Raw genomic sequence first — 22,851 nt, forward strand, 5'->3', positions numbered from 1 at the left:
TCCTGGCTATTGTAAATAGAGCTGCAGTGAACATTGTGGTACATGACTCTTTTTGAATTATGGTTATCTCAGGGTATATGCACAGTAGTGGGATTGCGGGTCATATGGTAGTTCTATTTTTAGTTTTTTACGGAGCCTCCATATTGTTCTCCAGAGTGGCTGTATCAATTTACATTCCCACGAACAGTGCAACAGGGTTCCCTTTTCTCCACACCCTCTCCAGCATTTATTGTTTGTAGATTTTTTGTTGATGGCCATTCTGACTGGAGTGAGGTGATACCTCATTGTAGGTTTTTTTTTTTTTGTGCAGTACGCGGGCCTCTCACTGCTGTGGCCTCTCCCGTTGCAGAGCACAGGCTCCAGACGCGCAGGTCAGCGGCCATGGCTCAGGGGCCCAGCCGCTCCATGGCATGTGGGATCTTCCCGGACCGGGGCACGAACCTGTGTCCCCTGAATCGGCAGGCGGACTCTCAACCACTGCGCCACCAGGGAGGCCCCACTCATTGTAGTCTTGATGTGCATTTCTCTAATGATTAGTGATGTTGAGCATTCTTTCATGTGTCTGTTGGCAATCTGTATATCTTCTTTAGAGAAATGTCTATTTAGGTCTTCTGCCCATTTTTGGATTGGGTTGTGTTTTTTGGATATTGAGCTGCATGAGCTGCTTGTAAATTTTCTAGATGAATTCCTTGTCAGTTGCTTCATTTGCAAATATTTTCTCCCATTCTAAAGGTTTTTTCATCTTGTTTATGGTTTCCTTTGCTGTGCAAAAGCTTTGAAGTTTCATTAGGTCCTCTTTGTTTATTTTTGATTTTATTTCCATTTCTCTAGGAGGTGGGTCAAAAAGGATCTTGCTGTGATTTATGACACAGCATGTTCTGCCTATTTTTTCTTCTAAGAGTTTTATAGTGTCTGGCCTTGCATTTAGGTCTTTAATGCATTTTGAGTTTATTTTTGTGTGTGGTGTTAGGGAGTGTTCTAATTTCATTCTTTTACATATAGCTGTCCAGTTTTCCCAGCGCCACTTATTGAAGAGGCTGCCTTTTCTCCATTGTATATTCTTGCTTCCTTTATTAAAGATAAGGTGACCATATGTGTGTGGGTTTATCTCTGGGCTTTCTATTCTGTTCCATTGATCCATATTTCTGTTTTTGTGCCAGTACCATACTGTCTTGATTACTGTAGCTTTGTAATATAGTCTGAACTCAGGGAGCCTGATTCCTCCAGCTCCGTTTTTCTTTCTCAAGATTTCTTTGACTATTTGGGGTCTTTTGTGTTTCCATACAAATTGTGAAATTTTTTGTTCTAGTTCTGTGAAAAATGTCAGCAGTGGTTTGATAGGGATTGCATTGAATCTGTAGATTGCTTTGTGTAATAGAGTCATTTTCACAATGTTGATTCTTCCAATCCAAGAACATGGTGTATCTCTCCATCTGTTTGTATCGTATTTCATTTCTTTCATCAGTGTCTTATACTTTTCTGCATACAGGTCTTTTGTCTCCTTAGGTAGGTTTAATCCTAGGTATTTTATTCTTTTTGTTGCAATGGCAAATGAGATTGTTTCCTTAGTTTCTCTTTCAGATTTTTCATCATTAGTGTATAGGAATGCAAGAGATTTCTAAGCATTAATTTTGTATCCTGCTACTTTACCAAATTTATTGATTAGCTCTAGTAGTTTTCTGGTAGCCTCTTTAGGATTTTCTATGTATAATACCATGTCATCTGCAAACAGTGACAGTTTTACTTCTTTTCCAATTTGGATTCCTTTTATTCCTTTTTCTTCTCTGATTGCTGTGTTAAACTTCCAAAACTATGTTGAATAATAGTGGTGAGAGTGGACAATCTTGTGTTATTCCTGATCTTAGTGGAAATGGTTTCAGTTTTTCACCATTGAGGACGATGTTGGCTGTGGGTTTGTCATATATGGCCTTTATTATGTTGAGGTAAGTTCCGTCTATGCCTACTTTCTGGGGTTGTTTTTTTTTTATCATAAATGGGTGTTGGATTTTGTTGAAAGCTTTTTCTGCGTCTCTTGAGATGATCATATGGTTTTTATCCTTCAGTTTGTTTATATGGTGTATCACATTGATTGATTTGTGTATGTTGAAGAATCCTTGTGTTCCTGCGATAAACCCCACTTGATCATGGTGTGTGATCCTTTTAATGTGTTGTTGGATTCTGTTTGCTAGTATTTTGTTGAGGATTTTCACATCTATGTTCATCAGTGATATTGGCTTGTAGTTTTCTTTTTTTGTGACATGTTTGTCTGGTTTTGGTATCAGGGTGATGGTGGCCTGGCAGAATGAGTTTGGGAGTGTTCCTCCCTCTGCTATAGTTTGGAAGAGTTTGGGAAGGATGGGTGTTAGCTCTTGTCTAAATGTTTGATAGAATTCGCCTGTGAAGCCATCTGGTTCTGGGCTTTTGTTTGTTGGAAGATTTTTAATCACAGTTTCAATTTCAGTGCTTGTGATTGGTCTGTTTATAATTTCTGTTTTGTCCTGGTTCAGTCTCGGAAGGTTGTGCTTTTCTAAGAATTTGTCCATTTCTTCCAGGTTGTCCATTTTATTGGCATATAGTTGCTTGTAGTAATCTCTCATGATCCTTTGTATTTCTGCAGTGTCAGTTGTTACTTCTTTTTCATTTCTAATTCTGTTGATTTGAGTTTTCTCCCTTTTTTTCTTGATGATTCTGGCTAATGGATTATCAATTTTGTTTATCTTCTCAAAGAACCAGCTTTTAGTTTTATTGATCTTTGCTATCGTTTCCTTTATTTCTTTTTCATTTATTTCTGATCTGGTCTTTATGATTTCTTTCCTTCTGCTAACTTTGGGGTTTTTTATTTTTCATTCTTCTATCTCTAATTGCTTTAGATGTAAGGTTAGGTTGATTATTTGAGATTTTTCTTGTTTCTTGAGGCAGGATTGTATTGCTATAAACTTGCCTCTTAGAACTGCTTTTGCTGCATCCCGTAGGTTTTGGGCCATCACATTTTCATTTTCGTTTGTTTCTAGGTATTTTTTGATTTCCCCTTTGATTTCTTCAGTGATCTCTTGGTTATTTAGTTGTGTATTGTTTAGCCTCCATGTGTTTGTATTTTTTACAGATTTTTTCCTGTAATTGATATCTAGTCTCATAGCATTGTGGTCAGAAAAGGTACTTGATATGATTTCAATTTTCTTAAATTTACTGAGGCTTGATTTGTGACCCAAGATATGATATATCCTGGAGAGTGTTCCATGAGCACTTGAGAAGGAAGTGTATTCTGTTGTTTTTGGATGGAATGTCCTATAAATATCAATTAAGTCCATCTTGTTTAATGTGTCATTTAAGGCTTGTGTTTCCTTATTTATTTTCATTTTGGGTGATCTGTCCGTGGGTGAAAGTGGGGTGTTAACGTCTCCTACTATGATTGTGTTACTGTTGATTTCCCCTTTTATGGCTGTTAGCATTTGCGTTAATTATTGAGGTGCTCCTATGTTGGATGCATAAATATTTACCATTGTTATATCTTCTTCTTGGATTGATCATTTGATCATTATGTAGTGTCCTTCTTTGTCTCTTGTAATAGTCTTTATTTTAAAGTCTATTTTGTCTGATATGAGAATTGCTACTCCAGCTTTCTTTTGATTTCCATTTTCATGGAATATCTTTTTCCATCTCCTCACTTTCAGCCTGTGTGTTTCCCTAGGTCTGAAGTGGGTCTCCTGTAGACAGCATATATATGGGTCTTGCTTTTGTATCCATTCAGCCAGTCTATGTCTTTTGGTTGGAGCATTTAATCCATTTACATTTAAGGTAATTATCAATATGTATGTTCCTATTACCATTTTCTTAATTTCTTTGGGTTTGTTATTGTAGGTCTTTTCCTTCCCTTGTGTTTCCTGCCTAGAGAAGTTCCTTTAGCATTTGTTGTAAAACTGGTTTGGTGTTGCTGAATTCTCGTAGCTTTTGCTTGTCTGTAAAGGTTTTAATTCCTCCATGGAATCTGAATGACATCCTTGCTGGGTAGACTAATCTTGGTATAGGTTTTTCCCTTTCATCACTTTAAATATGTCCTGCCACTCCCTCTGGCTTGCAGAGTTTCTGCTGAAAGATCAGCTGTTAACCTTATGGGAATTCTCTTGTATGTTATTTGTTGCTTTTCCCTTGCAGCTTTCAATATTTTTTTCTTTGTATTTAATTTTTGATAGTTTGATTAATGTGTGTCTTGGCATGTTTCTCCTTGGATTTATCCTGTATGGGACTCGCTGTTTCCTGCACTTGATTGCCTATTTCCTTTCCCATATTAGGGAAGTTTTCAAGTATAATCTCTTCAAATATTTTCTCAGTCCCTTTCTTTTTCTCTTCCTCTTCTGGGACCTGTATAATTCGAATGTTGGTGCGTTTAATGTTGTCCCAGAGGTCTCTGAGACTGTCCTCAATTCTTTTCATTCTTTTTTCTTTATTCTGCTCTGCAGTAATTTCCAATATTTTATCTTCCAGGTCACTTATCCATTCTTCTGCCTCAGTTATTCTGCTGTTGGTTACTTCTAGAGAATTTTTAATTTCATTTATTGTGTTGTTCATCATTGTTTGTTTGCTCTTTAGTTCTTATAGTTCCTTGGTGAACGTTTCTTGTGTTTTCTCCATTCTATTTCCAAGATTTTGGATCATCTTTACTGTCATTACTCTGAATTCTTTTTCAGGTAGACTGCCTATTTCCTCTTCATTTATTTGGTTTGGTGTTTTTTACCTTGCTCCTTCAAGTGCTCCATATTTCTCTGTCATCACATTTTGCTTAACTTACCGTGTTTGGGGTCTCCTTTTTGCAGGCTGCAGGTTCATAGTACCTGTTGTTTTGGGTGTCTGCCCCCAATGGGTAAGGTTGGTTCAGTGGGTTGTGTAGGCATCCTGGTGGAGGGGACTGGTGCCTGTGTTCTGGTGGGTGGGGCTGGATCTTGTCTTTCTGGTGGGCAGGACCATGTCTGGTGGTGTGTTTTGGAGTGTCTGTGAACTTATGATTTTAGGCAGACTCTCTGCTAATGGGTGGGGTTGTGTTGCTGTCTTGCTAGTTGTTTCACATGGGGTGTCCAGCACTGGAGCTTGCTGGTTGTTGAGTGGAGCTGGGTCTTAGTGTTGAGATGGAGATCTCTGGGAGAGCTCTCACCATTTGATATTACATGGGCCCGGGAGGTCTCTGGTGGTCCAATGTCCTGAACTTGGCTCTCCCACCTCCGAGGCTTAGGCCTGACACCCGGCAGGAGTACCAAGACCGTGTTAGCCACACGGCTCAGAAGAAAAGTGAGAAAAATAAAATAAAATGAAATAAAATAAAATAAGGTTATTAAAATAAAAAATTATTAAACAAAAAAATAAGTAATTAAAAAAAAAAGAGAGCAACATAACCAAGAAAAAAATCCACCAATGATAACAAGCCCTAAAAACTAAACTAAGAGAAACATATAAATTAGAAACTAGTCAGTCGCATACAGCAAACCCAAAGTCTACAGTTGCTCCCAAAGTCCACTGCCTCAATTTTGGGATGATTCGTTATCTATTCAGGAATTCCACAGATGCAGGGTACATCAAGTTGACTGTGGAGGTTTAATCTGCTGCTCCTGAGGCTGCATGGAGGAATTTCCCTTTCTCTTCTTTGTTCACACAGCTCCTGGAGTTCAGCTTTGGATTTGGCCCCGCCTCTGCATGTAAGTTGCCCTGTGGCGCATGTTCTTCACCAAGACAGGAGGGGGTTAAAGGAGAGGCTGATTAGGGGGCTCTGGCTCACTAAGGCTGGCGGTTGGGGGAGGGAGGGTTATGGAATGCGGGGCGAGCCTGTGGCGGCAGAGTCTGGTGTGATGTTGACAACAGCCTGAGGCGTGCTGTGTGTTCTCCCGGGGAAGTTGTCCCTGGATCACGGGACCCTGGCAGTGGCGGGCTGCACAGGATCCCAGGAGGGGAGGTGTGGATAATGACCTGTGCTTGCACACAGGCTTCTTGGTGGCTGCAGCAGCAGCCTTAGCATTTTCATGCCTGTCTCTGGTGTCCACGCTGATAGCCGCGACTCGTGCCCATTTCACGGTGTTCTGCCTTCTGTGTGCAGACTAGGAAGGAATCCCCTCTCCTCATGCACCCCGAAACAATGGTCTCTTGACTCTTAGGCAGTTCCAGACTTTTTCCTGGACTCCCTCCCGGCTAGCTGTGGCACACTAGCCCCCTTCAGGCTGTGTTCATGCAGCCAACCCCAGTCCTCTTCCTGGGATCTGACCTCTGAAGCCCGAGCCTCAGCTCCCAGCCCCCACCTGCCCCAGGGGGTGAGCAGAGAAGCGTCTCAGGCTGGTGAGTGCTGGTCGGCACCGATCCTCTGTGCAGGAATCTCTCTGCTTTGCCCTCTGCACCCCTGTTGCTGCGCTCTCCTCTCTGGCTCCAAAGCTGCCCCCCCACCCCCCGTCTCCACCAGTGAAGGGGCTTCCTAGTGTGTGGAAACTTTTCCTCCTTCACAGCTCCCTCCCACTGGTGCAGGTCCCGTCCCTATTCTTTTGTCTCTGTTTTTTTGTTTTTTCTTTAGCCCTACCCAGGTACTTGGGGAGTTTCTTGCCTTTTGGGAAGTCTGAGGTCTTCTGCCAGCATTCAGTAGGTGTTCTGTAGGAGTCGTTCCACATGTAGATGTATTTCTGATGTATTTGTGGGGAAGAAGGTGATCTCCACGTCTTACTCCTCTGCCATCTTGAAGGTCCTCCAGGAGCATGTTTCTTAATAAAATTCTTCTAGGGAAGTCTGGGAGTTGTTGTTATTAAAGTTTTCAGGCACACAATTATAACAGGAAGACATGGGGAGATTATCCCAAGATAACTAAAGAAGAGTTAGAGAAGGGAAAGATGCCGGTGTTCAAGAGCATTAATGTGGAGGCACGGGGAAATTTGCCTGGGGTGAATTAAATGAGCTGTGGGAAAATGGAATGAAAATGGCAGCATAGTACAGTGGGACCTGTCTTGATACCCAGTAGGTCAGGGGGATGAAAACATATGAAAATAAATGAGACAGACTGTGAGTAAGGGGCAGAAGAATTTTCAGAGTGTGACCAACACTCCATATAAATCACCTCTCATTCAGATGTAAGAGATTTTTACCTTATATGGAAAAACAAATATCCCAAGAGATCCACAGGAGATCTGTGACTTCTATGTAAATGACACCTTTTCACTCCTCAGCTAAAATGCTATGAAAATGGAATCTTGAAAAATACCGGAAAAAAGCAAACCACATAAACCCAGTTTCATCAGACATTCAAAGACACACACACACTAATTCTCATGGTTTGGACTGGGCACTGATCAGCCTGTGTCCTATTTGATAACTGCCTTGGCAGATGGGATAATATCACTCTTCATCTCAAAAAGTTAAAATTTAATCTACAGAGAGGCATTCAAGGGCCTGCATGACTTTGCTTCAAGGTACTTTTATCTCCTCACCTTCTACACCTCATCTCTCCACAAACCCATATTCCAACTTTATGCCTGCTGCTTCTCCTCAGACAGTAATTTTTCTCCCTACTGCCTTCTCCCTTGGGGATCTTATACTCCCCCAGTGCTTTAATACACAGTGTCACCTCTCTGCCCAAGATTCCCACCAGCTTCAATGTCACTCCTGAACTCTGGCTCCATGTTTCCCAATGCCTGGTGGATTTCACCTGGATGTCCAATACAGCTTTTAAAATGCCCAGTATGAAACTGACCTGATCATTATATTTTCTAGCTCTTAAACAGCCTTTTCTGCTTCCTTGAATGGTACCATCCCCTCAGACACTTGGGCCTGCAACTTTGAAGGTGTGACTCTATGTTGCCTCTCATATCCAATTAATTGCCAAGTCCTACTGACCTGGTCACCGCAATGTTTCTTGACTCTTTCTTCTTTTTATCAGTGACAGTAGCTATAACTTCAATCTGTCCAGTGTCTTTCTCTTCTAATCATGTTTACATGCTGCTGCCAAAAAAACCCATCCTAAATGGATTCTGCTCCTCTGTGCTATTCCACTGTTCAAAAATGTCAGTGGATCTCTAGTGTCAAGTATTCGCTTTCCTTAGCCTGATGTCAAAGATCCTGTGATATCTCAACCGAACTTACTTTTCAGACTTGGATCTTCTCTTTCCTTTCATGCTGTGGCTAAAGTGAACTCCTCAAGATATCCTGACTGTGCCTTATACTTTCCATCTCCAAGTAGTTCATCCTGTTCTTTTGCTTGGAATGTCCATTCTTCTTTCCTTGACGCACATGTCCAAATTCCAAGTCTTCTTCAAGAATACGCACACATTTTATCTTATTAATTAAGCCTTCCCTTGAAGGTGATCACACTTTCCTTGAACTTCTACATATTTGTTTCTTAACTTTGGCATACTTATAACTTTATTTTTTGTAGTTCTACTTTTAGTTTTTTGAGGACCTCCAGACTGTTTTCATAGCGGCTGTACCAATTTTCAATCCTACCAACACTTATAACTTTCTAAGTTATTTCTCCCTGTGTTTTTATCTTTTTTATCTTTTCTCCCCTACTTGACTTATTTACTTCTGAATTTCTCCACATCAGTTAGTGTGAAAAAAGGATAGAGTCACTCAAAGAATTGAGCATTGGTAGGAGAGAAAAGAGCTCATGTGAGTGAGTGGAATATACTTAAGAATGAATGCTGAGTGACTGAAAGGGTATGGAAATTATTTTGATCATACCTCTCCATGGGAAGGTGAGGACATTATGTCATCTGCATAATACCATACATCTGGATGAAAACTGAACAATTCTGTCACCAACATTATTTGCCAAAAGCCCAGGTGTAGAGTATTGCTTAATCAAGTAATCTGGGTGTCTTTATATGAAAAAAAAAGTGAGAGACTTTAATATAGAAACAACATTAGGAAAGAGAAATACATTTTTGGGAACCTTAGTGGATCTTCATTTATTATCTAAAGTTGAAAATGTTTTAGATTTAGGCTTGTCCCACTTCTTTAAGACCTTACTAGATGTAACACAAAGTTTACATTGTCCCTTTCCTCTCACTCTGTCTTGTGGGCTGGGTTAGATTATAAAAATGTCACCTTTTTATTCTGGTGGAGTTGGGGTTGGAATGATTGTTTCTTTTTGCTTAAAAAAACTTTTACTGCTGTGTATGGTTTATCTTTATGCTTTCTTTCTAATTCCTAAAATAATCATTACTTCAGGTTTGTCATGCATAACATCCATAACAATTTTGGTAATCTTTGGTTCTGATTAATGAAACTCTAGTCAGTATTGTGTTCACCTTTTTACATACGATAATGGTCTGGAATCTTCACAACAACAGGCATATATATTAGATTGTTTCTTATACTAGATTGGATTGAATGGTTTCCAAGTGGAGTTTGTAATTTAAGCATCACATTGCAAGATTCTTGCAAGAAAATTCGAGTAAGCTTCTATTAAGATGGTGAACCTTTGGGAGATTTATAGGCCTCTTGGGGCAAAGAATAAATAGAGGCCGCTAATACCAGTGCAGTGTGAATGCTGAAGCATCACCAAAATCTCTCTTCAGGGTAACACATGTATTTATACTACAGAACTTATTTGTATTCACTAAACTCCAGCTGATAACCTAAAGTCCTGAGTGCACAATAAGAAGTGATGCAATTCATTGCCTAGTCAATGACCCATTGTTTGTTGAATCTTTTCATGAGGTTCACGTCTCTTACGAGGAGGTTTTCAGTGTATGGGTCAAATTTCTCATGTTCATTTGTTTGCAAAACAGACCATATCCTAATCCAAACCATTTATGAGAATTCTCCAAACCTGCCACCAGCCTTCTGGGCCACTCCATCATTTAACAAAGACAGTTGTAAATGTCCTATTTGTTCGTACTCCGTGTAATTAATTTTAAATGTTTGATAAAAATATGTAGTAAATGGTTCAATGCCATGAGATTTGATGTGAAAAGGGATATTTGAAAAGGCGTGGTGAATGTTTCACAGTTTGAAACGCTCAGCTTAACTCAAGTTGCTTTAAACACAGTGTGTCCTGGGGATGCCCACTGAATTGCAGCTTTCTCCAGTCTCTCCTAGATGGGTCTTACACATTGGTATACACTTCTGCTCTGGATCTGCATTCTGTTCCCCATTGGGACTGTAGTACTCCCTGGAGTCCTATTCTAATTGCATTGAGCCCTGACAACCCCCTCCTCTCTACTCCCACCAGGTTGGACCAAGTTCTCCATACTCCCAGTCACGAAAGAGGTCTTGTTTCAATCCAGAGAGAACATAGACATGGCTGTCCTTACTCAAGTATCACCACTGCTTTACCTGCTTACCTGAACTTCACCCCCTTCCTCCCTTCTACCCTTACAGTCAGATGTCTAGGATATCAAATGTGGCCTAGAATAGCTACAATTTTCTTGAATGTTCTTGGATGTTGTAATGTGACTGCTGGCACACTCCTCCAACCCCAAGGCGATCAGTTTTTCTTACTCTATAAGGACACCCTGTTCCTAGCTAACCTTGCCACCTCAGTTAGCTCAGTACTCCTTGTCTATACCCATTGAGTTTTCTAGCATCCGACTTTGGGTGCTTATGATAAAATGTTAGTTCTTTCCATTTTACAGTTTTTCATGGTGAAAAAAAGTTTCTTTACAATTTAAAATATGGACCTTACTATTTATTTCCATTAATTCCCAAGAGAAGTAATTAATCAATTTTGAAGTTTACTTTAGGTGAAAATACTTTGTAAGACTATTCCCTGGGCTTCCCTGGTGGCGCAGTGGTTGAGAGTCCGCCTGCCGATGCAGGGGATATGGGTTCATGCCCCAGTCTGGGAGGATCCCACATGCCGCGGAGCGGCTGGGCCCATGAGCCATGGCCACTGAGCCTGCGCGTCCGGAGCCTGTGCTCCGCAACGGGAGAGGCCACAGCAGATAGAGGCCCGCGTACCTCAAAAAAAGACTATTCCCTGATAGCTCTTCTGCCAGATGGTTAACTAACAAAGGAAAAATTGCACAAATAGATGTTTCTACCAGAAGGACTTTCTCTGGAACAAACATCTCCTAAAAACATCCCTTGCTCTTTTTGTTTCATTTAATAAAACAATGAAATATTTAGTGCAACCAGGCAACAGGCTTTTTTGGACTAGTCTCTATGGATGATTCAGAGAATATTCTTCTGTTAGATGAAAGAATATAGACATACTACAGCATAAAATACAATATATGGAGTTAAAATTGACAATAAGGAGATCTAGAGTTAAAAGAAGTATTACCTTAGGGTCATGTATTCCAGAAAGCTCTTCATAGATCTTCTCACCTACCATGACAGCAGCCAAATTCGCCGTGTATGTAGAAAGGCAAAACATACAGAAAATGGCCCAAAGGTTCATCAGAAACCTTCCAGTCCAGCATTTTGGGGGTTTGATGGCTGCTGTTCTACCAAACAAGAGGGCATAACACACATTCAAGGCTGAAGAGAAGGAGAAAACTTTACTTCTGTTCCGCCCCTTGGGAGTCATACCAAAGGGGCTCTTCCATTCATAGAGAGTGAGGAAGATGGCAGTGATGTGCAGAGCCACAAAAATCCCCAGCCACATTGTCCAATGGAGTGGCCACATGAAGGCTCCAATGGGAGCTGCTGTGTCTCGGGTCCTCACTAAGATGCCCAAGCTGGTGGAGAAGAAAGGACTGGTGAAATCTATCACCTGGCTTCGTGCAGTATTGATGCTGAAGGAAGTGACTGCCATGTGGGCTGACCCACTGAGAAGTTCACCCACCAGCCCAGTCCAGTGCCCATTTTTCCAGGCTCCATATTTGCCATCCCCAACAATATAGAGATCAAAGTCAAAGTTCATGTCTTCTGCTAGCTTTTCCAGCAGATCAATGCAATATCCATAGCAGCACTTCTTGAATTTGATGGGCACTGTATCATTACGGCTATGAAGGCTGCTAAAAAGGCTGTCCAATATGGAAGAATCATTAGTCATGGGGTCTAGACAGAGTTGGCCAGCAGGGCACAAGCCTTCATCATCTGCCTCCCGTGTGAAGACAAATGGATGCTCGATCAAAGTAACCACTCGCAAGTGTAGCTTACTTGGGTGTTGGAAGTGGGTTTTGTGCTTCTGGGCTTGCTCTGGCCATATTCCATAGTCCATGATAATCTTCCCCTGCTGCCAGCTGCCCAAGCGTGCCCACATTGGCTTTCCCAGGGGGTCATGTTGCAGATTCCAGATGAAAAAGTTGTTTTCTGAGCTGATGATAGTGGAACCTTTTACTTTGATGGAACCACTGAGGCCTCTGAAAGTGGTGTTGGCTAGAAACCTGGCAAAGAGGAGCAAAGGCAAAAAGTGAGGAAGAGAGGTGAGGCCAAAGTCCGGAAGCAGTGCTCATCTTTTCTTCTCTGTCTTAATAAGAAGAAACTCTATTTTTTTTCAAAAGGCACTGCCTGTAATTACTTTAGGAATTAATAAGCTGGACTCTTTCTAGGACAAGAGTCCTATTTCATTGAGCAAATGCGATCTCACCCTCAGGTTCTAACACCTGGGCTGGGTGCTTGACTTGTGGTCTTACTCCAAATCTTTATTCCTAGTTAAGGAATGTGTTAATTGTTTTCTGTTGTAAATGGTTAATTATATATTCTCACAAATTTCCAAGCTATGAAGGTTCTCAGCATCTTTAACATGTCTCATTTCTACTGCTCACCACATTCAATTGCAAATAAGTCAGCTCAATAAATATATTATCTTTGGTGCAAGGAATAAGTTATAATACATATGTATATACTTTTATAATTGCTTAAATTATATTCATAATTCTAGAAAATAGCCAAATCTTGTTATCAGTGTTTTTCCTTTTAGCATGTAAACAGTCAACATGTCTGTCCCCATGAGGCCAGTCTAAGCTGCATGTTGGATACCATCCATGGAATAAAGAAAAAGATGATAAATAGACTTGCAGTTCCCAGGACAGCCTCAGGCTAACCTCCCTCTAAGTCATTAGAGAAAAACAATTGGCTCTGGCTCTAGAGAGAGCTTCTGCCAGAAGTCAAAGAAAGGAAAATTACCAACTGAATCATATACTGTTTCCTAACCCTGGGAACCAGGGCACGGTCAGTATATGTTCTGCTATGGACAAGGCAGGGAAATGCTTGGTTAGTCTCTGTCTTTCTTGAGTTTGGGAAGATAAGACAATAAGAGGTAATATATGAGCTCGAGGCACCTCTGTACTCTTAATTATGGTCTTGTGTCAGAATAAAAGCCCACACTTTGACATCAAACACACCTGTGTTAGAATATTGGTCCACCCACCTTCTAGTATTGTCCTTGGACACAAATTTACTGAACTCTAAGCTTCAGTTTTGTCATCAGCAAAATGGGGGAGGTAATTACATTTTTATTTTTAAAGTATTTCTACTGCAAGGGTTAGAAATAATGCATATGAAGTATATACCACACCTTTTGACATAGAACAGATGTTCCAGATATGGTAACTAATATTTAATGTCGTTCAAATTTTTTCAATCAAGGCTGTCCCAGATCACTTTTCCTAGTCTTTTCATAGAACTTTTCTAGTTGGAGGCACAAAGTACTGCATTATGATAAACTCATCGAGGCTACCCAAGACTTATTTCAAATTAAAAGAAATTAAATTGAAATATGGACTGTAACATAGAAGATTTTTATGAGGAGTTGGATGATACAGAATGTGTTGCTTCGTGAAACACATTCATCCATTGCTTGCCACAACATTACTCTGTAATTTATAAATGCAAATACCAGTAGTAAGAAGTTGTGCTGCCACAGAAGAAACATAGAAAAATCAGAAAGTATGAAGAATATACTAATTTTCATTAGAGGTATAAATGTAAGTCACATTTGAAGATGCTACTGTCACTAAATGCAATGAAACTGCTCATTTTGGTAGATTGCGTATAATAGTAATTATTCATGTTAGCTCTCCCCAGTGGGACTCTACCACTTAAAATGAATTCTATTTAGCAACAAGTAATGAAGTCTCAGTTATCTTAGACTTTCAAACAGTTTTCTGCTTCTTTAGGGAAGTAGGGAACCAAATCATTAAAATATACAGATTAATCAACTGATAATTACCTAGGTACTATAATAGAAGGGTAACTACAACTGTGTCTCTGATGAGCAATTTACTGTTAGATTTGTTAAGACACAGACACACACACACACACATACACACACACTGACATAGTCTAGGGAATAAAACAGTTATTAGTAAATAGTTTAATTTTATTTGGTCAATTTAGTGATCAGGAAAGTAAAGTTAAAGTTGTAGAAAGAGAAGCCCTTCATTATTTTAAGAATAGTTGGGGCTTAATGATTATAGACTTTTAACTGGATGGACCTACGAAGGACTACCACTGAGTAAATATATACTTAAATCATCTCAGAAAAGCGGTCTTCAGGAATCTTTTAGAGATTATATAACTCCCTCATTCCAGTAAAACCTATTCCTCATTATCGATGTTAAATAGCATTCAACATGGCCATGACTAAAGAACAATGCTCAGTTGTCTCTGAGGCACTCATCTATCACAGAAAGACAATCAGGATCTAGATGTCTTTCATTTTCCCAGATTGGAAAATCCAGTGTTTGTTTCACTATGCAGTTGGCACCAAGAAATTGGGTCTCAGAGAATCCCCATTAATGATGGATTATTTCTATTTTATTTTCAGTTTTACAGAGAGGATAAATTAAAATAATCTCATTAATAGCTTTAGTTATTGTCACCTTCACTATGTATTCTTTGTAATGGAATGACAATGCATAGCCAAGTTTGAATATTCACTATGTTAGTTAGAAGATTACAGTGTTGAAATCTTGCTTTTGCTTGAAGTGATTTCTACCATGTTCCTTTTTATCTTGCCCTGGACTCTTCTTGGATGAACAAGAAAAAGGAAAATTAGGAATAATTTTATTGGCCAGATAAACTGATATGAATACCAGGCACTGTTCTTAGTATGAGTTATAGAGATGAAAGACACACTCATTGTTCTCAAGGAGCTCAAAGTCTAGTGATGGGGAGAAAGAAAAGCGAACAGGCAATTCTAAACCAGTGTAATAAGCATCCTGATGGAGGTAGAATTGGGTGCCATTGGAACAGAAAGCAAGGGCACCCACAATCTAGGGGTGACAAGGAAAGCTTCTGAGAGGAGCAGGTGCGAGAGCTGAGTCTTGAAGAAGGAATTACAGTTAACCAGGAAGAGAAGCTGGGGCTTGATGCTGTCAACACAGGGAGATGCATGTGCAAAAGCCAGAGACAGAGCAAGCTACATGATGGTAAGTGGTGAGAAATAAGGCTGGAGATGAGGGTGGGAAATGAGTTACAAAAGTACTGAGGCCATGATGAAGCTAATGGAGAGCCATCGAGAGAATTTTTCTGGGGAGGGACAGGATCATCAGATTTGATTTTAGAAAGATTTTGTTTTCCTGCTAGCTATATAGGAAATGGTTTGGAAGGAGAAGGTGGCTGAGCACAGTTCAGCTGTGAGGAATAATGCTCCTTTCTGCCTCTTGCTTCCTCTCTTCCTCTCTCTGCCTGTTTCACAAGGGCCTTAAGGTGACAAGCACTAAGGTAATAACAGAAGTGGAGAAGATGGCAAAATCAAGAGATACATAGTTTCAGAAAGGAAAGTAGTGATTTTGAGAGGGTCAAATGCACATGATTGCATTTAATTCACAAACTGTATTAAGAATGTGTAAAACTCGGCTTGATGGAAGGTCATATAAATAAGACCTGGAGTATTTAAGTTGATTATCAGCTAAATGTAAGCCCACAGAGCACTCTGGGGAAAAAAAGAAAAGTAATCTTAAATTCTTTTAATAGTAATTTAGAGCCTGGGTCACAGGGACCAATAATAATACCACTACATTCTGTGCTGTGCTGATCATACTACCGCTCCAGCCTAGGTATGAATTCTCAATAAATCTTCCAGTTCAAATATGATGAGGAAAGGTAGGAGGTGGAAAATTTAACAAGGGGTGGTAAGTATAACAATCTGATTGGACAGCAGAGTAGAAATATATTCATGTTGCAACTGGACTCTAGAGGCTTTGCATGTCCATTTTATGAGACTGGATTTTATTTAACAGGAAAAGGGGAGCAATGAAGATTTCGAAGTAGAGTAATGATGTAACCATAAGTCTGCATTGGTAATACTGCTCTGGCAACAGGTACAATGTGTCCATAGGAAGGAAGAGATAGTGACCAGGAGACCACTTAGAAGACTAGTACAATAGCTCTGTCATGGTATGATAAGGGCCTGAATCGCACTCCATGAGTGAGAATCTGGTTTAGCACTGTGCCTTGTGCATAGTGAGTGTTTAACAAAGCAGTTCAGGTATACATCTTTCTTATCAGCAGATCTCCCAAGATACCACTCTGCTTGAAAGAATAAAGGTCATTGGTTAATCTGCATGGAGGTAACTTATTACTTCAGTAAAATCCCAATTATGTCACTAATTAAGAATATGTGTTGATTTGAATAGGAGCTGAGATAAAATCTGAACTTTTCAAATTATGTAAAAAATGTTTTTGAGACAGTTCACAAATATAAGCAAGATCAATGTTTAATGTATTTAATATATTTTAGAAGTCACATTTGCACATGAAACAACTTACTAATTAAAAGATTTTCTTATGCATTAAAATAAATGAACAAAGATGTTAACAAAACATCACCCAATCAATCATTTATTCATTCCATAATACTCACTTTTGCCAGGCACTATTCCAGATTCTGGGGGATATAGTAGTGAACAAAAGACAAAAATCTATGTAGCTTTTAGTCTATCGAGGGAACAGAATAAATATGATAACTAGGGAATATGAATGGGATGTTAGTGCTAAGTGCAAAGGAGAAAAAGCAGAGTAAGGAGATAAGATGTGTCAGGGTTGGTGGCAGTAGGGTGGAATTTTAGATTAGAGAGGCCAGGAGAAGGTGATATTTGAGTAAAGGGCTGAAGAAAGGGAAGGAGCTGACCAAGAGATATCTGGGTAAAGAGCATTCCCTGTATAGGGAGCAAGGAGTCCAATGTCCTTGAGTGTGACTGTACCGGGTATGTCTGTAAGGACTTTGTTTCTTCTCTATGTGAGATGCAGAGCCACTGGTAGGTTTTGAGCAGAGAAGTGATAAGATATGACCTACATTTTATTTATTTATTTATTTAATTTTTTTGCGGTACATGGGCCTCTCACTGCTGTGGCCTCTCCCGCTGAGGAGCACAGGCTCCGGACGCGCAGGCTCAGCGGCCATGGCTCACGGGCCCAGCCGCTCCGCGGCATGTGGGATCTTGCCGGATCGGGGCACGAACCCGTGTCCCCTGCATCGGCAGGCAGACTCTCAACCACTGCGCCACCAGGGAAGCCCATGACCTACATTTTAACAGGCTCATCTCAGTGTTGTGTTGAGAATGGACTACAGAGAGACAAGAGCAGAAGCAGGAAGACCAGTTAGGAGGCTGTTTCAAATACCAGACAAAAGTTGATGATGGTTTAGACTGACGTAGTAGCAGTGGAGGTGAGAAGAATTAGTTGGATCTTGATAAATTTTGAAGCTGCAACTGATAGGATTTTCTGATGGCTCATATAGTTGCTAGGAAAAGGAAACATAAGGATGACACCAAAGTTTTTGCCCTGAGCAACTGGAAGGATGGAGTTGCCATTAATTAAGATAAAGAAAACTGTAGAAGAATCAAGTTGTGAGGTGGGTGAGAACCACCAGGAGTACAGTTTTGCTAATGTTAAGTTTGAGATAATTCATAGATATCCAAATGGAGTTGTCAAGTAGGTAGGTGGTGATCTTCCAGAGTTCACGAAGTACGTGTGGACTGGAGGTACAATTTGGGAGCCCAAAGTCTACATATGGTATTTAAGGAGATCACAATGGTAATTGTAGATGAGAAGAAGTTCAAGGAATGAGTCCAGGACACTTCAACATTTGGAGGTGGTGCAGGTGAGGAAGAACTAGCAAAGGAAACTGAAAAGTAACCAAAGACATAAAGCGGGCTGTGTTGTGTTCTAGAAGCCAAGTAAAAAAGATTTTTCAAGGAGGGGACACTGATCAGCTGTGTCAGTGCTTCTAACAGCGCAAATGCAATGAGGACTGAGAACTGACCGTTCGCTTTAGAAACGTAGGCCACTGGTGACTTCATGAGAGTAATTTCAGTGAAGTATTGGAGCCTAATGTTTCAAGGGAAAATGGAAAGAGAGAAACTGGAGATAACTCTTTAGAGAGTTATGCTATAAAGAGGAGAAAAATGGAATAGTGGTGGAGAGGAAAAATTAAGTACATATATAAATATAAGTATATATATATGTGCAGGCTTTTATGATGATGGGAATGATCTAGTAAAAATAGAAAAATTGTTGATGTAGGATAGAAGAGAGAGAATTCCTGGGACAGTTCCCTTGAGGGGCAAAAGGGATTGTGCTCTAAGGTGCAAGAGGGGGTGATGCTCTTTGCTGTGACAAAAGAGGAGCATGGACATGAGAGAAGGCAGAGAGAATACAGGGTCCAGAGGCAAGTAGGTGGGTGGATATGGACAAGAGAGCTTGCGGAAGTTCTCTCTTGATTGCTTTATCTCATTTAGGGCATTTAAAAAGTAGATTATAGAGCTCATTATACTCTCCCCCTTATAATTCATTTGAGAGAAGGTTTATTGTATTACTCTCAAAATGAGACCAAAGGCACTCTTAAAAATGCAGAAAGCGAATAACTTTCATAAGAAATGTATTAGATCAATTCCAACTAAAATTTTTAGTGTTTTGTTTTCCCATTTGAGTTTGCAAGAGTAAGTTGTAAAACTACCTGGGCCTACCACTTTCTAAAAAATTGTAATTTTTCAATCACTTTTTCAATCTCTTCTATTAAACTTTCTATTTCTCTGGGTCCATCTTGGCGAATGATATCCTCCTAAGAATTTGTTGCTATGGAACTGTATAATATCATTTATACTAATCTTAGGATTTTTTCTAATTAATTAACTTGGGTTTTGTTAATTCCATCTTTCTAGATCTCCTCCCACCTCTCTCTTTTCTGGGGTTTTGGAAGATGAAATATTTGTGTTCATATATTCTTTAATAATAGAATGTTAACTGCAGTATTTATCTTAATTTATTGGCTTAATTACATATTCATGTATTATTTTTACTTTTTAAAAACTTGCTCTAAAATTTACTAAAGTTAAATAAAAATCTCCTACTGTAAATAATGTTGCCATGTTCTTAAAGATTTTAAGACCTGTTGCCCCTGATTTTTCTTCTTATTCAGCATATAAAGTTTTACTAATCTTATGTTTTTATATTCATTATAAATTTGTTATCTTTTCTTGTCTTGAACTAGTTCTATCATAATCCCGTTTTTTCCAGTCTTCATTTTGGAGACGTATGAATCTACTTTTGTGTTGTCCGAATGCATCATCATCCTTATGTCTTCTTCCATGCCCAGTTGTTTATAAGTCATATATTTATTTCTACTTTGATCTTTTCTTCACGCATCAGCTTGTCTCTTTGCATGTCTGTTCTCTCATTTGTTTTTCATTTCTTTTAAAATTGCCCTCTTATCTTTGCTTTTTCCCCCTGTTATAGTTGCCTTCCATTAACCATATCTGTATCTGGGAATATCTGTTTTGCTCTATAAGTCCTTAAAATTTATTTTTTCCTTTGGGGAAAATTGTGTCTCCAGTCCAGACCTCCTCCTGAACTCTGGAAGATCACCACCTACCTACTTGACAACTCCATTTGGATATCTATGAATTATCTCAAACTTAACATTAGCAAAATTGAATTCCTGGTGGTTCTCACCCACCTCACAACCTGATTCTTCCACAGTTTTCTTTATCTTAATTAATGGCAACTCCATCCTTCCAGTTGCTCAGGGCAAAAACTTTGGTGTCACCTTTATGTTTCCTTTTCCTAGCAACCACCTAATTGCAGCCAATTAACTCCATCTTTGACTTTTTAGACTGTAAGATCCTCAACGGCATGGATTTCTACATTCTCCACATTCTGAGAGCAGTCTCTTCTGTACAGTTGCTGTGAGGAATGAACAAATCCTCACTTTCCCACTGCTCTGCTTCATAACACTGCAGGCTGTCCAGCTGAGACTTCAGCATTCATCTAAGCATCTATCACACTGAGTCATCTCTGGATCTTAGGCACAACACGGTACCTGGACAGGATAACTGCTCAGTGATGTTTTTGGGATAAATGCAATTAAACACATGTTTTCTGTGCAAATCAGACATGGGTCTCTTCAAGGGCACTTCCTCACATTGCCAGAAGAATGGAACTCGATCAGCCAGGAAGTATTGATATTGTATTTGCAATTTATAGATTATTCAGAGCATTAAAATTCTAATACATTTCTCCCTGAACAATGGAGAGTATCAAAAATAGAAATTAGTTCTATTGGAAACCTCTCTAACAATAAGGAATTTAATAGGAATTGGAAATTGCTAAATTTCAGTCTTTAAATCAGAGGGCCCCACATTGTAACCAATGACTATGTCCTCTTTTAAAACAACTTACAAAGCTCATCTTTTTTTTTTTTTTTTTTTTTTTTTTTTGCAGTACGCGGGCCTCTCACTGTTGTGGCCACTCCCGCTGCAGAGCACAGGCTCCGGACGCGCAGGCCCAGCGGCCATGGCTCACGGGCCCAGCCGCTCCGCGGCATGTGGGATCTTCCCAGACCGGGGCACGAACCCGTATCCCCTGCATCGGCAGGCGGACTCTCAACCACTGCGCCACCAGGGAAGCCCCAAAGCTCATCTTTTAAAATAGATTTCCATCAGCTAATCAGCAAACAGCAATTTAATAACATATTAAATGTACATACGTACACCCATGGACCATTGGGGTCTGTTTTGCCAATAAGTGAAACTATAGAGTGGAAGGAGAGCTCTTGTCCTTGACTTTTTTCCCAAGAGGAGAAAAATATCAATACTAATCTTTGTGATTGAGTCATGTTTGAATATACTTCTTGGGCTGTGTGTGTGATGTGATGGGATCACTAAGTCAAAAAATCAGACACATAGACATAGTGCTCTATTTTTCTGCTTTCATGTGGCACAACTGGCAAGCTGGTACTTCTTTTCTTTCTGTGTTTTTCTCCCACAGTAGTTAGATTTGTTCCATATTCTTAGGTTGTTTTCCTTTCCTTTCATTTTTTGATATAAACCTTGACTTCTCTCCACAATTATGGCCTGTGCCCATCCCTTGGATGGCTCCTCTTGCTTTGTGTAATATCCAACCTTAATTCCTTCTAGCTCTCTAGATCTGGCTCCAGCACTAGTCCAGGTGCTGATATCCCTTCCCTTAGCATAGCCCTGTCAATGGGACACTATGTAGTATTTGCCACTGGAGGTTGAAGTTGGCCTGGAATAGATCTAGAATTCAGAGTACCTCTTTTTTTGACATATTTCCAAATTTTATAGTAGATGCATACAAAGTAAAATTATTCAACAAAGAATATAATCACAATTTCCACTCAGGCAAATAGAAGCTTGGAAGTTCTCGTAATGTGGGAAATTTCCACAGTTTAAAACCTGCTGGAAGCTAGATTAAGCAAATTTAAGCTGTATTCTTCAAAACAGTGTCCTGAGGGAATACACATCTTTTACTGTTCCTTGTTTGAGGCCCCCATGACTTAGAGAAGATTTTCGACACAGCTCTTGGCATGACTTACGTGACATAGAGGGATGGGCAAATTCAAAGGATTTAGCCAAATTAGTCCAGTGACAGGAGTTCTTACTGGAAACATCTGGAAACACAGACCTTAACTGTTGTCCTTAAGATTCATGACACCAAAGCATGTGTTTTCTAGAAGTACTGACTCCGTGGTAGCCTTGCAGAGCAAGTTAACTTAGGAGTAACAGCTGGACACACTAGGTCACCCCACAGCAATGGGTTCTCCTTGGGGACCCAAGGAACCAGTGTTAACATCATCCAACCCCTGGCTTTCAGGTTCAATGCAACTGCATTTCTTTTGATTACATGTTGAAACACACAGGCTAACTAGTTTGGCTCAGTAGAGGTCTTTAGGACAAGAACACTTATACATGGGTAATCGCACCTCCTGATTTATATAGCTTTTGGCTAAAAGAATATGAATGACAAAGTAATGGAATCCCAATTAAGGAAAGTTTATATTAATTCTGAAAGAGCCTGGAACTTGGATTTAGACAGTTTAAACCTTCCCCTATAAAGTACTAACTGAATGACCTTAGGCATACCACTTAACTTTTCAACTTTTCAAGGTAGGAATCCTTATAATTAAGGAAATTAAATTTTCTAGAGATTAAATAACTTTGGCAGGGTCACAATGCCAGTAAATTATTGTAAAGGTGAATGGGAATACTCCAGATTAGAATTATATCATGCCACCTCGAGTTCTCCTGGAACTCTTCTAGTATCCAGCAATGAGACCAGGAACATCATCAATTTATACCTTGGGACTTTTGAATGGGTATTTGTTTTAGTCTTTTTTTTTCTGAAGCTTCCCAGTGCCTCATAATACATGGCACATATATGTTCTGGATAATACATGCAGAATCAATAAATAAAGCAACATTTACTATTAATGAAAGGCCAGTGAATCTTGGTATTGCTTGACCGTGTAAGCATAAAGATGAACATAGCCTGGAGGGGAAATAGTCTCTCTAGCACATTGAACCATTTTTCAGGGACAACTGAGGAGCGGGCCTAACAGTGCCAGCTAATGCCAGAGGATAATCACTAGTAGAATGGGTGTTGTCTCAGTGAGGAATGATAACCAAACTGCTAGGTCAAAAAAAATGGATAAAAATTATGGATGAGTGGAGGAGCATATTGTCTCTCGCTGAAAGAACA

The 22,851-nt window shown here is 39.8% G+C and overlaps 1 protein-coding gene across 1 annotated transcript in view; it reads right to left on the reverse strand.

The window, feature by feature from the left end:
- The window catches only part of GRIN3A (glutamate ionotropic receptor NMDA type subunit 3A), a gene marked incomplete at both ends in the record, with an annotated part of 137,307 nt that overhangs the window by 66,901 nt on the left and 47,555 nt on the right, over positions 1-22,851 (reverse strand). Inside the window, one exon of the mRNA XM_079707078.1 lies at positions 11,246-12,293. Within this exon, the coding sequence (XP_079563204.1) occupies positions 11,246-12,293 (1,048 nt within the window). The remainder of the gene's footprint in view (positions 1-11,245; positions 12,294-22,851) is intronic.

The sequence above is a fragment of the Hyperoodon ampullatus genome, assembly GCF_949752795.1.
Source record: "Hyperoodon ampullatus genome assembly, chromosome: 6".
Lineage (NCBI taxonomy): Eukaryota > Metazoa > Chordata > Mammalia > Artiodactyla > Ziphiidae > Hyperoodon > Hyperoodon ampullatus.